General features: G+C 54.3%; 1 protein-coding gene across 1 annotated transcript in view; it reads left to right on the top strand.

Annotated features, from left to right (window-relative positions):
- COL22A1 (collagen type XXII alpha 1 chain) overlaps window positions 1-15187 on the top strand; it is a 260858-nt gene that overhangs the window by 139343 nt on the left and 106328 nt on the right. The window contains exons 24-28 of the mRNA XM_047074226.1: window positions 6215-6268; window positions 6940-6993; window positions 9140-9193; window positions 10135-10188; window positions 13754-13798. Coding sequence (XP_046930182.1) covers window positions 6215-6268; window positions 6940-6993; window positions 9140-9193; window positions 10135-10188; window positions 13754-13798 — 261 coding nt within the window. The remainder of the gene's footprint in view (window positions 1-6214; window positions 6269-6939; window positions 6994-9139; window positions 9194-10134; window positions 10189-13753; window positions 13799-15187) is intronic.

Genomic DNA, 15187 nt, shown 5'->3' with positions numbered 1-15187 from the left:
AACGGCCAAGGTTCCTCCTCGTTCAGCGGAGTCCTCCGTTCGATGGGTATGAAGTACCCACTGTGTGCCAGATGCAGTTCTGTGAATCAGAAGGGGCTGTGACATCTAGGTAGCCACTGTGCGTGCCCAGAGGAACCACGGGTTAGTGGGGCAGAGAGGCCCTCCAGGTAGAGGGACCCGAATTCTGGGAGAAAGGGGAGGCCGTCAGCCTCTCTCAGGGCCCAGAGGTGGCTCCTACGCTGATCTGGAGAATCCGCATTGATTCTGTTGTAGAGTTTTTGGCTCTGATGGGAAGAAGGAAGGGAGATCAAGTCTGTTTCTTCCTGCTTTTGTCAGACGCTCTCTTTAGCGTTTGTATAGAATTGCAACTATTCCTTACAACTACATGTGAGGAAAGAAGGTGGATCTCATTTAAAATCTAAGGAAACTGAGCTCAGAGTTTAATTAGCTCTGTGGAGAATGGGATGAGCCGGAACCGCAGCCTCAGAGTAAGCGAGGCCCCAGGGCGGCTGGCATCCCATAAGATGCTTTTGGTGCCTCTTTTTCAGGATGAGAAATTCCACCTGCTGGAATGTTTTAGAATAAATAGACACATTCCTGACATCATAGGTGGTGGCTCCCGTATCCTGGCAGCCGTTTAGGAAAAACGGAAGTCTTTGTCTCGTCTGGTTGGTGTTTGCAAAGGCAGTGTTGCATGGGGTGGCAGTGAGGACGGACAGATGTCCCCTGAACTGGTAGCCAGGAGCGGGGCTGACCCCACAGAGGACCGGGGATGCTGCGGGCCTTGGCCTCTACACAGAAATCTGCTGCGGTAGGTAGTCGTTCTGGCTTTGCCCCGGGTGGCCCCATCCTGAGGGGAGGACTCTCAAATTATGAACAACCCCCCCCAAAATGAATCACTCAAGTAGGGTGATTGCTGTGCTAATTCATGCAAGGAATCTTCACGCATCTTCAGATCCCATCCAACTCCGTCAAGCTGTACCAATGGGAACTAGGTGGCTATTGAGAAGAACGACTTCCCACTCCTTTATTAATGATAATTAGACTAGTTGGTTATGTTTGCGTCATCATCGCAATTACCACGCACGTTAATTAGCTGCTTAATCACCATCGTATTCGAAGGCTCAAATGTCGTTTCATTAATAATAATTAGGCGGATGGGTGCGTTTTATCAGTAGTTGCTCCTTAGTCGCTCTCGTTGGTAACAATGAAAACAGTCATCATGGTGTTGTTCGCATTTAAGTCTGTTGGCTGACTTGTTGCTCTCAGGAACAATTAGATTAACTGGTTATTTGTATATTTTTATTAATGACAAAAGGAGAAGAGCGTGAAGAGAAGAGAGTGCCTGGGAAGGCCCCCAGTGTGCCGGGCTAGCTCGCGCACCCTCGTTCATGTACGCGGCAGGTGGCGGGGCAGGGAGGGGCGGGGGTGCTTGCAGCCTTTCTGCTACAGCCGTGGAGACTGAGGCACTGAGGCGGAGTGTGTTGCCTTAGGCCACTGAGGGAGTGTGAGGCAACCTAGCACTCGGCCCGGCCCATCCTAGACCAAAACCCTGTTTTTTAATCTCTGTATACCATCATGGCTACCATTAGTAAAGGTATTAATAGTCAGAGAGTTTCAGTTTAAAATAACGTAACTTATGGTCTTTAATTCAAATGCTGAAATAGCAGACAGGAGCAGCCCCTGGGTGGCTCAGTCGGTTGAGCCTCCGACTCTTGGATTTCAGCTCAGGTCGTGATCTCGCGGTTCGTAGGTTTGAGCCCTGTATCGGGCTCTGCACTGAGCCTGGAGCCTGCTTGGGATCCTCTCTCTCCCTCTCTCTCTGCCCTTCCTCCGCTAGTGTGCGCGCTCTCGCCCTCAAAATAAATAAATACAACATTTTAAAAAAGTTTTTAAATATTTATTTATTTTTGAGAGACAGAGACAGAGTGCGAGTGGGGGAGGGGCAGGGAGAGAGGGAGACACAGAATCGGAAGCGGGCTCCAGGCTCCGAGCCGTCAGCGCAGAGCCCGATGCGGGGCTCGAACCCACGAACCGCGAGATCGTGACCTGAGCCAAAGGCAGACGCTCAACCGACCGGGCCACCCAGGCGCTCCAGTAAACACTAAAACAAATAGCAGACAGGAAGTTCTGCCCTTGGTCAGAAACCCTGTGCGGGTCTAAGACACCTCCCATGGTTTCCCGAAGAAGGGACATGAGTAGTGGTTTTCCAAGCAGCCCTTCCCGAGTCACCGTCAGGTCGACTTCCTCACGCGACTCCCCGTCTCCTGAGTTCATGCGCTTCCGCGTTCTTCTCGACTCGCCACCGGCCCAGCTCCTGTCCGGGCCAGGGCTGCCTGACAGCTGGCCAAGGAGAGGTCAGTTCCACCTCCCAGATGATGGCTCTCCTTCCGGTTTCTGGCAGCTCACACCTCGTTTTCCTCCTGCAGTCCGGCTGCTGGGTCTGGGCCTGCCTGTTGCCTCCTCGTCTTTCCATGTCCTGGAAGAACCAGAGGGTCCCATCCGCCGCCTCTCGCGGGATCTCATGCAGGGCCCCGGTTCTGCCCACCCTCCGGGCACACACCATGCACAGATCTCGGCCCCCCACAAGACTCCCCTGGGTCCCTGCTGCACGGAGGCTCCACTGGGGTGCTGCCCGGCCTCACACACCTAATGTCCTCCTAAAGAACTACCGAGGCCGCCTTCTCCTCCGCTGTGCTCCTCCCCAGTGCTCCCCATCTGGGCAGTGGCGCCACACCTACCCGCCTGTGTTGGGCAAGCACAGTCGGGTCCTCGACCTACCTTTTCCCGTCACACACCCTAACTGTTGTTAAACCTCGCCCACTCTGCCTTCAAAACATACCCCGAGTCAGACCAGTCCTTGCTGTCTCCACGGCTAAAGCCCAGGTGGGGACCACTGCCACGCCTCACCCCTGTTCTCCCCGAGGGGCCCTGCCACCATCTGACTAGCCCTTCACACTGACTCAGACTTTTGTACCGGGGCTGGTGCCCAGGCAGGAGGCCAAGATAGTAATAAAACTCCCAGCCATGGGGTGGCGCTGGGCTCCTGGTCTTGCCTTACCTTGTTTGATCTTGAGCACTGTAGGCCTCAGGATCCCACCTTAGAGACCAGGGTGCTGGACCTTCATAAAGAAAGGAACTTGCCGTATGGCTGGGAGCCAGCAGGTATGGGTTCCATTTGCTTCCTCAAGGACTAACAGGACCCCAAGTGCAGGGACTTGAAATAGACGGGGACCATGGGGCCATATATATTAAGGTATGAATGGCCATCCCTGGCCTATGCCCAGGTCCTCCCCAGGCCCGGCTCCTGCCCCACTGACCCTGTGGCTCGCCAGAGGCTGTATCCAAAACCATCTCAGTTTCCGCCACAATGGACGTCTGCTCTGCGTGAGGTGTCTGGGCCCCTGGAGGAGGCTGATCGCAGCCCTTCCAGAATGTGGACATTAGAGCCGAGGCCAGGTGGCAGCTCTGAGAAGAGCCGCGTGTCCCTGCATGGCTGTTGAAGGCACGGTGAGGCCCTCCGAGCAGCGTCCGTGGGGCACCAGCGGCTGGCTGGCTGGCATTCCGTCCTGACTGCTGTCCCCTCTCCCCACCACGTGTATCTCATCTGTACACACAAGACGCTCCTTGTCAGTGAGAGGAGGCTGGGGCCAGTGGCCCACCCCCTTCCCTGCTGGAAATGGGTCCCCAGACCCTCTGTCAGCCATGCCCACTGCTTCCGGCTTCTCTGTCTCTCTAAGTGGCTGCTATAGAGTTCAATTACTGTGTAGGATTTTGCTCTTTTACCTGAGTGTGCAACCTCAAACAGGTTGTTATTAAGCCCCTACTGTGTGCACAGCAGTGAACCAGGTGCTGTGGGTCCCTACAAAGGAGGTGGAACAGACCCAGTTGAGCCTGTATGGAAAGTTCTGGTCCCACTTAACGCACACACAGTCTTTCAGGAGAACACACCATCCAAGGGGTGACTGGGGTTGGAACCGAGGGCTCAGACCCGCATCCCCAAGCTGTGCAGACACTTTGCAGGGGTGGGTACAGGGAGGAGGGATGACGGAACCAGGGTCCTCGCATCTGAATGCCGGCTTTGTCTCCTGTCACTTTCCCTCCCAAGGTCCTGTTCTTCCTGTATAAAGTACGGTGGAACAGACCCACTTCGTAGGATTCCTGGAGGACGGAAACGAGATACAGTGTGTAAAGTGCAGGGCAGAGGGAACACCGAGCGGGAGCGGCCCCTCCCTAGCCCTTCTTCCACTTCCGTGTTTTCTGCTTTCTCCTCCTATGGATCCCTGCTTCTCTCCTTGTGCTTCTGGTATTTTCACCATTACGGTGAACATGGAGTGTGATTCCCAGACATGGCAGCTCTTCAGGGTTACTGGGAGAGTGTTTCCAAAGTCACTGTCCCCTTGGGCTTGGCCGAGACCTGTCTCAGAGTCCAAACAAGGGGCCCGCATGCTCTATTTATGACAAGCTTTCTGGGTGATTCTGCAGCAGCCGGCCTGTCAAGGATCCTCTGGAGATGATGGCTGTGTGGCTTTAGCGGGGGTGCTTACCCTCTCTGGGTCTCAGTTTTCATTATTGTCAAATAAGGAGGTTTAATTTCCAATAGATGATCACGAACAATCCTCTTACTCCAACACTCTGTGGGACGGCAGCATCCTGAGGGGTGTTTGCAAGACACAAAGGAGGAAGGGGACACAGGGTCAGAGGAATGAGCGCGTCAGGAGGCCAGTTTTCTGGAACTTTCTGGAATGTTTGAAAGAGCACGAAATGCTCCAGGGGCCATCACTGCCCCTGGTGTGTAAGGAGGGAAGAAGACTAACGTGTCCAGATTTCGAGCAGAGGCGGTGCTGCGCGGGGTCAGGAGGGGCCTCAGAGAAGCTGTGTGCTGGTGGTGAGGGGGCGTGAGAACCCCAGAGGTCATGCTGAAGCAGGGTCACCTGGAACGTGCCTTCTGGAGGGTGGTCCTGGGACAGTCACCTGCAGGACTCTCGCTTGGCCAAGAGGCGAGCGGAGCTGAATTGGCTCAGCCGGGTGGTGGGTCTGAATGGCTGTAGGGGTGGGGCCACGAGCCTTCTCGGTGCTCTTCCCCGGCCTTCATCCTGCAGGGAGGACCCTGCCCAGGCCACCATCCTGCTCTGCCGGGCCCCTCAGTTGTGTCTGCTCCAAGCACACATCTCCCAACCAAAGTAGATGCCACCCGCAAAGACACACCACGACTGAGCAGGTACAGGGACAGCTAGGTGCCGATGCACCCAAAATTCCGTTTCTGTGCCCATTGCTGACTCGCGTGCGCCCCCAGTGGCAGGAAAGGGAACAGTCCATGGGAGCAGCAGCCCTTGCCATTTGTTAGTATTTATCGCCCTCTAGTGGCGATATGGCATCATTCTCCCTGGATGCACAGGCCCCTCTTCTCAGTGCCCCTTAAATTCAATAGACTTCTTCAAGCATTTATTGAGCACCTGCTGTATGCCACGTCCTGCAGTGGTCCCTGTGAGAGATGCAGAGGGAGCAAGAGGGGCCTCTGCCTCACAGGGCATGTGAGTCCGATGGACACGGTTACACTGGCCTTCAGCATGGAGGAGGGAGCAATTAATCAGGCCGGAGCCCTGGCTTGTGATTCTGTTCTGCTTGTGGAGCACTTCCCTCCCTGCGTCTGTTCCTGGCCACAGGTGTCCCAAGTGTAAGCGAGGGAATGGAGAATGGAAGCTGGAGAGTGGGTGTCCAGACTGGTCTGCAGAGAATTGTGGGGGGAGCTTTCACGAGTACCCGTTTGTGGCCCCACCCCAGACCTACGGAATCGGGGGGAGGGGCTGGGGCAGGAGGCCCATGTCACCCACCCTTGGTGATTCCATGCTGACTGATGCTGGGAACCACCGTCCTTCAAGATCTTCGCTAATGCTTGACCCACTGCGTGTGTATGTAGAAGCGTGCAAGTACGTTCATATGTTTATTTTAAATGCTCAAGTGCTTGAGATAGAATAGATAATAGTTATATACCCATCGCCCCAGATATAACAGATGTCAACATTTTGCAAATTTTATTTCAGACCTTTTCTTTTTTGCTTTTGTTCCTTGTTTGTTTGTTTGTTTGAAAACTAAAGCATTACGAAGACAGCTGGTCACTGTGTCCCCTTCCCTCCTCCCCTCTCAAAGGATATCGTCACCAGGAGACTGCTCCATGCAAGATTGTCACCCACATTTTACTTTTTCTTTCCAGGGCCCTCCAGGACCACCTGGCGTCCCCGGTCCCCCTGGACCCGGAGGCCCCCCGGTAAGACTGGCTTTGATTTTCCCCTACAGGGGCGCTTAGGTACAGAGTTCATGGCCCGTGGGAACCAGGAGCATCTTTATGTGTGGCCATCTGTTTGTCCTTCATCGAAGAGGAGAGCAAAGGCATAAACAAGGAGGACCCCAGCCTCTGGGCTTTCAGACCCTTAGATTAGTCTAGAAATACCTCTTGAGCTCTTGGAGCACATTGGTTGGCTGCTTCTAGAGACAGACACATGGATGGAGGTACGTTAGTGTGGGGGTGCCCATTCGGGTGCCTTTTACTAGTTCGTGATTTGGTGCTGAGGCAGCCAGAGGGCCGGGGTAGACACAGGTCAACACGCTCCCCACACACACTTGCTGTGCAGCAGGGAAAATGCCCCTGTAGGCAGAGGGTGGGGGTGGGGCCGGCCCAGCAACCAGCGAGGCCTTTCCACCCGTCCCACCTGCTAAGAGCCAATGTGGTGGCTTCTGACTGCAGGCCAGACACGGTGTGACGATTGTGTGTTTCACAGTGGCCCGCGCTAAGGACGCTCAGATGCCCTGAAGTCTATGCAGCCTTGTGCATCCTTATCAGAGCCAGGCGCCTGGGGCCCGGCCAGGAGAGGCACTGGGGAAAGGCTCTGATGCTCCAAAGAGGCCAGACTAACCGTTCCCATGTGGTTCCCTTCTCAGGGTTTACCTGGAGAGATCGGCTTCCCAGGAAAACCTGGGCACCCCGGGCAGGCGGTGAGTTCCCCGGGGTCGTCCCCGCCCCCACGCTTCCCTGGATTCCATTGGTCTATGCTGGGATGGCTGGGTGCCTCCAGGTCTGCTGGCCAGTTGCTGCGCCCTTTCCTCCCCTGGCCCCTTCCTGCTGTGGTGCCTTCCACGAACTCAGTCTCCTGGGATTGCGGCCCCAGGGTCCCCCAGCCAGGGTGCAGATTGGGGCTCCCTCTCCCCAGGCCACCACCTTTCTTCTCATTACCTGGAGGCTCCTGAAGGCTGTTTAAAGTGACTTCTTGTCCCTAGGAGATACCTGCCAGGGGGAACATAAATAAAGACAGTGGCTGAACGCTTCCTGTCCTCATCCTGACTGCCCTTCCTCACTCCCAAACTCAGAAGATCCTGGGGATCTGGAGGCTCCCTCCTGCCTTTTAAGCCCCGAGGATGGGGCTCAGAAACCTTAACGTCTTCACTCCCGTAACGGGTGTGCCATTAAAGCTGGGTGTATCTCCTAGTTCTGGCCCTGAGCTCCTCAGCGCCCCGTGGTAGGTGTGGCCTGCGAGCCTGTGACACCTTGTGACGGCACGGTCATCCTCACAGACGCGTAGAGGACCCTCAGGGAGGCCTCAGCTCCACTGGAAGGGATTTCCTCACAAGTAGTTTTCTCTCTCTCCCTCGTGGGCCGGTGGGTGGGGAAGCCGGCAGAACCCACCGCCCTGGAAGGGATCCGGACACAGAGCAAAGGTGACGGAGCTGAATCAGACCGCGTAGCGCCCGGCGGCAGTGCCCCTTGGGCCTTTGGCAGGTCCGTCGGTGGCTGTGGATGGAAGTCCCCCAGGCAGCAGGGACCGTGACGGCTGGGATGTCTGCGTTCTCAGCTCTGCTGAATCCCCTAGGATGTGGGCCGTCCATGCAGGGGTGTGATGCACACTCGGGGGTGAACTGACCCACACCTAGAACACCTGCTCCGTTGCAGCGTGGCCGGCACACATTCACGAACACACAGTTAATGGCAGCGTCACCAGCGGACTTTTTCCTCAGGTGGCGGTGTCCCCTGAAAGCTCAAACACGTTAACAATCACACCTGATCTAATGGGCTCGTCAAAAAGTATGTGTGTTGGTGTGAACGTTCAGAGGAGGGGAGAGAGTCATAGGCAGAGGAAAAAGTATTTGAAGGCATGGAGGGTGTCGAGGGGGGAGGTTATGGCCACTGAGAGTTTGGGGTGCTACTTCTGGATTCAGTGTTTGCTCCTCCGTGAGCTCATACTTCCACGGAGGCCAGGTGAGCTCCCCTCCTGCCCTTCCAAGGGCCTTGACTCCTGCGACCCCCGCTCTGGGGAGGCGAGGCTGCCCTCCCAATAGGCCGCCAGCCCAGACTAGAGGCACCAGGAAATAAGAGAATCTTAATTTGGGTGTCAGGAGACCTCTTGGTGGAATAATGACCAGGTTTCCTAAAATAATAATCATTTTTGAATAGCACTTACAGCTGCCAAAGTAATGCATGTAAAATGTCATCTTGAGGGGAAAGGATTTCCCTCTGTCATGGGGGTGTGTGTGTACCTGGTCCGCCACTCAAGGCTCAAGGAAAGTCAGAAGAGCAAACAACTCTTAAATAGCAGAAGGCGGAGCCAGGCAGCGGGGGGTTAAAAGCCCACGTGTCCCCATCACCAGGGCGGGGCCTGGAGTCCACCCCTCAGCCCTTGGGACTCTTTGTCCCCGTGCCTGTAACACCACCTGTCCTGTCGGACAGGCTGAGGGAGGAGGCAGCCTGTAGGGAGGAGAGGACACAGAGCCCCTCAGTGTGGCCCTTAGAAAGCATAAGGCAGACTTGGTGAATGCCAGGCCAGGAGACTGGGAAGGGGGGACATGTTGGTGGAGATTTCCCAGAGAGAGAGGGAAGCAGAAAGCAGAGGTAGTGAAGGACCGTCGGCCCCCTCTTGCCCACCACGCACGTCCAGAGTGGCCGGACCCCGGATGCTGGCCAGAGGGTGAGGGCCGTCTCCCTCATCAGGCGTGTGTAGGCCAGCCTGGTCCCACAGAGACGGTGGCACACTGGCAAGAGAGCCCCCCTGAGGAGGTGGGGTGGCCCCCAGCGGCTGGCCAAAAGCCACTCGGTGCATTCTGCCTAAACATGTGTCTTACTTTGCTCTGCTTTTTCTCTCTTGACCAGGGCCCACCTGGAAAGGACGGGCAGAATGGAGCCCCAGGCCTGCCGGGACCCAAGGTTGGTGTGCACGGGGGTGGCCGGAGTTTGGGGCCCAAAACGCAGGAGGAAAGGGATGTTGGATTGCTGGTAAATTCTAAAATACACCGATGGCTTGGGGCCTGGATCAGGACTTGGGAATGTTGGGGTTCACCAGGTCAGACGTGGGAAAGTCCTTCACTTCTGCTTAGGTGACTGAGCCAGACAGAAGCATGTGGAAGCCTCGGGCTTTCCCACGGACGTGTTCGGAACACGTCTGTATTTGCGGGGAGGGACAAGGTTCGGATACTCGTAACCTAAGAGACTAATTTTAAAAATATTCTGGTGCGGCTCATCATGGTAGGAACATTAGGAAAAGAGTCAGAGGTTAATATCATAAATTTGGGAAGCAAGTCCCCCGTTCGCACGCTGCAGGTGAACAGTTACAAGGGCACAGCATGAATATTTGCGTGAGCGAATTTGATACCTTCCCACCAAACACACGTAGGCTCAGCACATATGCCCGTAACCATCCGCGAAACGCGGCCTTTCGATATTACGGGAGCATCCTTCATCCTTTTCAATAAGTACCTTACAACCTCCACTTTTTCCTGACCAAATACAGAATAAGCATGCATTTAACTTCATTCCATGGGTATTTAACGTAAATATTCTCCGTCTTTCTCCCTTGGTTTTCACGACGGAGGAAAGGGCTAACCGATGATCTTGCAGTCTCAGAATCGCTCATGTGACCTCTTCCGTGCTCCCAAGTCTCTCAGTGAGAGAAAAGCACAGTTTTCTACCCAGTTATGTTTCTGTAAAAACAAACCCAAAGCAGAGGCCTGGAATGTGGAATCTGAGAGGTTATACAAGCTGCCACCCCGGTACGAGTGGTTCTCCTCCTGAACCAGACGGTGACTAGCACTGAGTGTGTCCCCCGAGCCTGGCCCTCTCCTGCCAACCTCTCTCTGCATTCCTTACAGGGGCAGCCAGGAGAGAGAGGGGAAGACGGTCTGCCTGGAAAACCCGGCCCCAGGGTATGGACCCCGCCTCCTCCCCGCCAGTGGGCTCTTCGGAATGGGGTGTTTAGGCTGTGTGTGAACCACAGTTGACGGCGTGAGTGGTCTGGCACTTGGGGTCTGGTGGCCCCCGGGGCTCGGGCCCCACAGGGACAGGCACAGGCAGTGGGAATGACCACACCACACCTAGGACAGAGGGAGGAGGGCCAAGCGGGTTCCTAGGGGGACCTGTAGCTGAGGGGTCTCAAGGAGAGCTGTGGCCTTAAGAAGAACTCATCACTGTCCAGCTCACCTGGCAGCGAGGAACAAGAGGGGCTTCTCTCTGTCCGTCTGTCTGTCTCCCTCCCCCCCTCCCCTCCTCCCGGGGCTCTGGTGTCCCTCCAGAGCTCCCTAAAGCCTGGCCCCTACTCCTGGCTGATGCGGTCTGTGGCATCCAGTCCCTACCTCCCACCCTCACCCCCTGCTCCATGGTTCCTGCATGTCGGGGTCTGTGGGGGAGGCAGAGGCCACTTCCCGTGTCTTTGGACAGGGCACCTCCTGTGGGAATGGGGACCCCAGGTGCTGCATTTGGATGGCTGGCCCTTGGAGCCCCACGTCTTGGGCTAGAGTCTCCTTTTGTCTCGAGGACCAAAGCTCAACATCTCAGATTTGGCCTGGGCTCTGAATGCAGTGAGCACAGACCATGTGGCGTGTGTGTGTGTGTGTGTGTGTGTGTGTGTGTGTGTGTGTGTGAGAGAGAGAGAGAGAGATATGTGTTGGTGTGTGTATGTGGGTGCATGTGTGGTGTGCAGGTGCAGGTACTTTGGCTCTAGGGGAGTCTGTAGAGACAAGAGATTGCCCCGGGCACTGCCTCTGCCCCTGCCACCTGCACTTCGCTGGGCTATGAGCTAGTCAAGGGCAGCAACCGTGACTGGGTCTTTGTCCCCTCTGCTCGCCCGTTCCCAGCCAGGGTCAGGCGTTTGGCAGGTGCTCAGTAAGGGTTTTCTGCATGGAGGATGGAGGTCACCTCAGCCCAGCAAGAGCACAGGAGTGGCCCGACTCTACAGCTGCCCTCTGGAAGGCAGGACCCCGATCACCCTGCTGGCCGGGGAAGGTGTTCTTGGGCCAGATGCGGGGCCCCTGGCGTTGCTTTGTTTTTTCATAAAGTGGCCGTTCTCTAGAAGACCGAAAGAAACCAGAGGAGAAAAAGCAGTTTAGAAAGCACCTGGCTACGTCAAGCATACCCACGTGCTCAGATGTGGACAGAACCCCCCGAGGTCCACCAGGAAACCTCCTGTTGTCTGGGTTCCAGACTGCAAGGACTCTACCCTCATGCCCCCGTGAGCTGTCCTGCTACCACTCACAAGACGGTGCTCCTTCGTACTTTAAGAAGCAACATCTGCATTTAAACAATGTGCTTGCAACGGTTCCCCAAATCCCTGAAATGTCACAAGTCATCTGCTGAGTTGTGTCCACGCACGCCCCGAGGTGGCTGTGTGGGGTGAATGTCATGGTCTTAAAAACACCTTTCGGTGTTTGGCTGAAATTCTGCCCTTTTCCAGAAAGGACTTAAAACGCTTGCGCAGGTTTGCTGGCTTGACCTGGCAGATTGTGTGCTGTGAACCATACTTCAGTGTTGTGTTTTCCCAGCTTTGTAAATCGGTGAGCCCTCCCGGGCTTACACGTGTGAATTCCCACACTCTGTCCACTGGGCTTCGGATGCAGTCTCTCCCCTGTGCACGCGGGTCCCCAGAAGGTGGCCATCGATCACATCACGGGAAGTGCTGGGGTGAGCTCAGAGAGGCGCCCTCAGGGACTTCTGTGGTCTCTCCGCCTGTGTGTTTTCGGTTTCTCGTGGTCACTAACTGGAAGATTCAAACAGCCAGGCCTACTGCGCCAGCTCACGTGTTGGTTTTGCACGCTTTCTAGTGCAAAGTGTTTGAAACACTTCTCTGGGAAGTTCAAAACTATGAACGTGTGCAGTTTTCGTACTTTCTACAACGTCCTGGGTAGCCTCAGAGAGGATCTGGCCTGGGGTCTTGTTAACTTTATTTTGGTAAAATGCCAACCGAAGATTAAAATCTTCCGAGGAGATTACGGATAAGTGGTGGACGGCGGGCTCATGCGTCTGTCAGGGGACGGCCGTGGCTTGCAGGATCCACCTTTCGGGTTCACGTCAAGAATTCAAGATGCTGCCCAGTCCTCCGTCTGTCGTGCCTTTGACTTCGAGCTCACGGCACGGATTCAGGAAGCACTTCCGAAGCCCTTGAAGACGTCTTGTAAGCAAACCCGGACCCTCAGTGCCTTCCTCAGCATGTGAGAAGCAATTCCCACGGCAAGGATGTTGCCGTCCTGGTAGATTTAAAGTGCACGTTTTAGTGGCAGGTGTTTGCACAATCTCGGGCAGCGTGGTTCTCGCTGATGGTGCCTGTAAACACCGGGAAGTCGGGGGATGGGAGCGTGGGGAGAGTTTCTCCGTGCCGACTCCAGTGTGAGTTCCCCTGCTGGCACCAGACCTTCCGCATCAGATATTGCTGTGTTGTTTAATGCTGAACGGTGTTTTGGGTTACTTTTTTCTTTTTCTTACCTTCTTCTCTGAGATGAGGGGATGGTGGAGGTCCTGCCTACCAGCTGAGTCTGGCGTAGGGGAGACCATGATGGGCACAGAAATCCGGAAATCATTCATTCATTCATGTGCCCGTTCACTTATCAGAAAACCACGTTTCCTTATGGAAATCTACGCCGATAGCGTAATGGGTGTCAGAAATTGTCCAGAGTGGTTCTCAGGACGCATTGTTGGTTAGAAATTACAGTCCCTCCCCACCAGCACACACACGCACAGATTTGAGTCAGTGATTTACAGGGAAACACAGCAGCTGGATGCGTTGGGATCAGGGAACAGTCCCCTCTGGGCCTGTGGCTCCTTCTTCAACCCACCGCAAAATGCTAATTCGGAACCTAATGGCTGAGGACTAAACGTCATCCCATCTGCTGGAACCAGTGTGTAACTGTTTGGGGGTTTGCTTTCTGGTTTACCAGAATTTCACCCAAGACTTGGTTTTATTGTAACTGAGCATGGGAGCTAGCAAAGAAAGCTCTGACCCACCTCCAACCCTGGGACTGCCTGTCTGAACGGCAGCCACAAGACAGTGGTGAGCATGGACGTGTTCATCAACGGCTTCTCCCTCATCGCTGGACCCAGCGTGGGGCCTGGGCTCCCCTTCAGTTAGCACAGCTCAGAGCTGGACGGACCTGAGTCCCTGATTTTGGCCCCTCGTTGTTCTGAATTGTAGGCTTTTCGATTCAGGATGAATGGGTTCGCCTGCGTAAACTCTGTCGGGGCGATCCGAGATTCTAGCAGGGGTTCTCTCTGGGGGAAGTGAAAGACGTTATGAGGGCGTGTGGAAGGCCTCCCTCCGGAGAGGCCGGGCGCTTGGGTTTCCACAGCCTGCGCGGCTGCATAGAGCGCGGGCCGCAACCCTGCCATGCGCGCGCCTGAGAATCCAGAGATGCTGCTGTGAACGTGTGGGGCCAGCGGGGGAATGACCGCCATCTCTGCAAATGTCTGTGGGACGTGACGGCGTGTCTGTTATTCTGTCTCCAGGGTGAAGTTGGGGAGCAGGGCCTGGCAGGCCGACCTGGAGACAAGGTCTGTTTTCTCTTTCTTTCTTTCTTTCTTTCTTTCTTTCTTTCTTTCTTTCTTTCTTTCTTTTTTTCTTTCTTTCTTTCTCTTTCTTTCTCTTTCTTTCTTTCTCCTTCCTTCCTTCCTTCCTTCCTTCCTTCCTTCCCTTCCTTTCTTTCTCTTTCTTTTTTTCTTCCTTCCTTCTTTCCTTCCTTCCTTTCCTTCCCTTTCCTTCCCTTCCTCCTTCCTTCCTTCCCTTCCTTTCTTTCTCTTTCTTTTTTTCTTCCTTCCTTCTTTCCTTCCTTCCTTTCCTTCCCTTTCCTTCCCTTCCTTTCTTCCTTCCTTCCTTCCTTTCTTCCTTCCTTTTCTTCCTTCCTTCCTTCCTTCCTTCCTTCCTTCCTTCCTTCTTTACTTCCTTTCCTTCCCTTCCTCCTTCCTTCCTTCCTTCCTTTTTTCCTTCCTTCCTTTTTTCCTTCCTTCCTTTTTTCCTTCCTTCCTTCTTTCCTTCCTTCCTTCCTTCCTTTCCTTCCCTTCCCTTCCTTTCTTCCCTTCCCTTCCTTTCTTCCCTTCCTTTTCTTTCTTTCTTTCTTTCTTTCTTTCTCTCTTTTTCCTTCTCTTTCTTCTTTTTCTTCCCTTCCTTCCCTTCCTTCCTTTTCTTTCTTTCTTTTTTCTTCTCTTTCTTCCTTTTCTTCCCTTCCTTCCCTTCCTTCCTTTTCTTTCTTTCTTTCTTTCTTTCTTTCTTTCTCTCTTTTTTCTTCTCTTTCTTCCTTTTCTTCCCTTCCTTCCCTTCCTTCCTTTTCTTTCTTTCTTTCTTTCTTTCTCTCTTTTTTCTTCTCTTTCTTCCTTTTCTTCCCTTCCTTCCCTTCCTTCCTTTTCTTTCTTTCTTTCTTTCTTTCTCTCTGTTTCCTTCTCTTTCTTGCTTTTCTTCTCTTTCTTCCCTTCTTTCTTTCTCATTCATTCATTCATTCCATTCTTCAGTCAATGCATTCTCTCATTGTGATGCCCTAGGCCTGTATCAGTTCCCTCTGGGGGCTCACTTCCTTCATCTCACGCATTCATTTATTGACCCAATGATCATCAGCATGTCCTATGCATCCATCGCTGTGTTGGGCTCACAGCCGCCAACCAAGAGCAATGACCAGGTGCAGCGAGTGGTGATATGCAGGTGTGGGTGGGAGGGCAGGAGGGAGGCCCCTCACTCACAGTTGGGTAATGTTGGGGAAGATGACAAGGAGGTGTCATTGTGTCAGAGTCCTAAAGGACAAGGAGGAGGAGGAAACACCCAGACAGGTGTAATGGGTTCCTGGTGATGAAATGGGCTGAAGTGAGAAAAAGCTTGGAGACACCCCAGCAAGCAGATTCTCTAGAACCACTCTGCTCTCCATGTCGTCCCCACTGAGCCACAGTCTTTGGGGA

This window comes from Lynx rufus, unplaced genomic scaffold, assembly GCF_022079265.1.
Source record: "Lynx rufus isolate CCGP_SWC_20201006 ecotype Redwood Valley unplaced genomic scaffold, mLynRuf1.p SCAF_12, whole genome shotgun sequence".
NCBI classification, from domain to species: Eukaryota; Metazoa; Chordata; class Mammalia; order Carnivora; family Felidae; genus Lynx; species Lynx rufus.
Note: the sequence above shows the minus strand (reverse complement) of the source record. Positions and strands in the feature narration are given on the sequence as shown.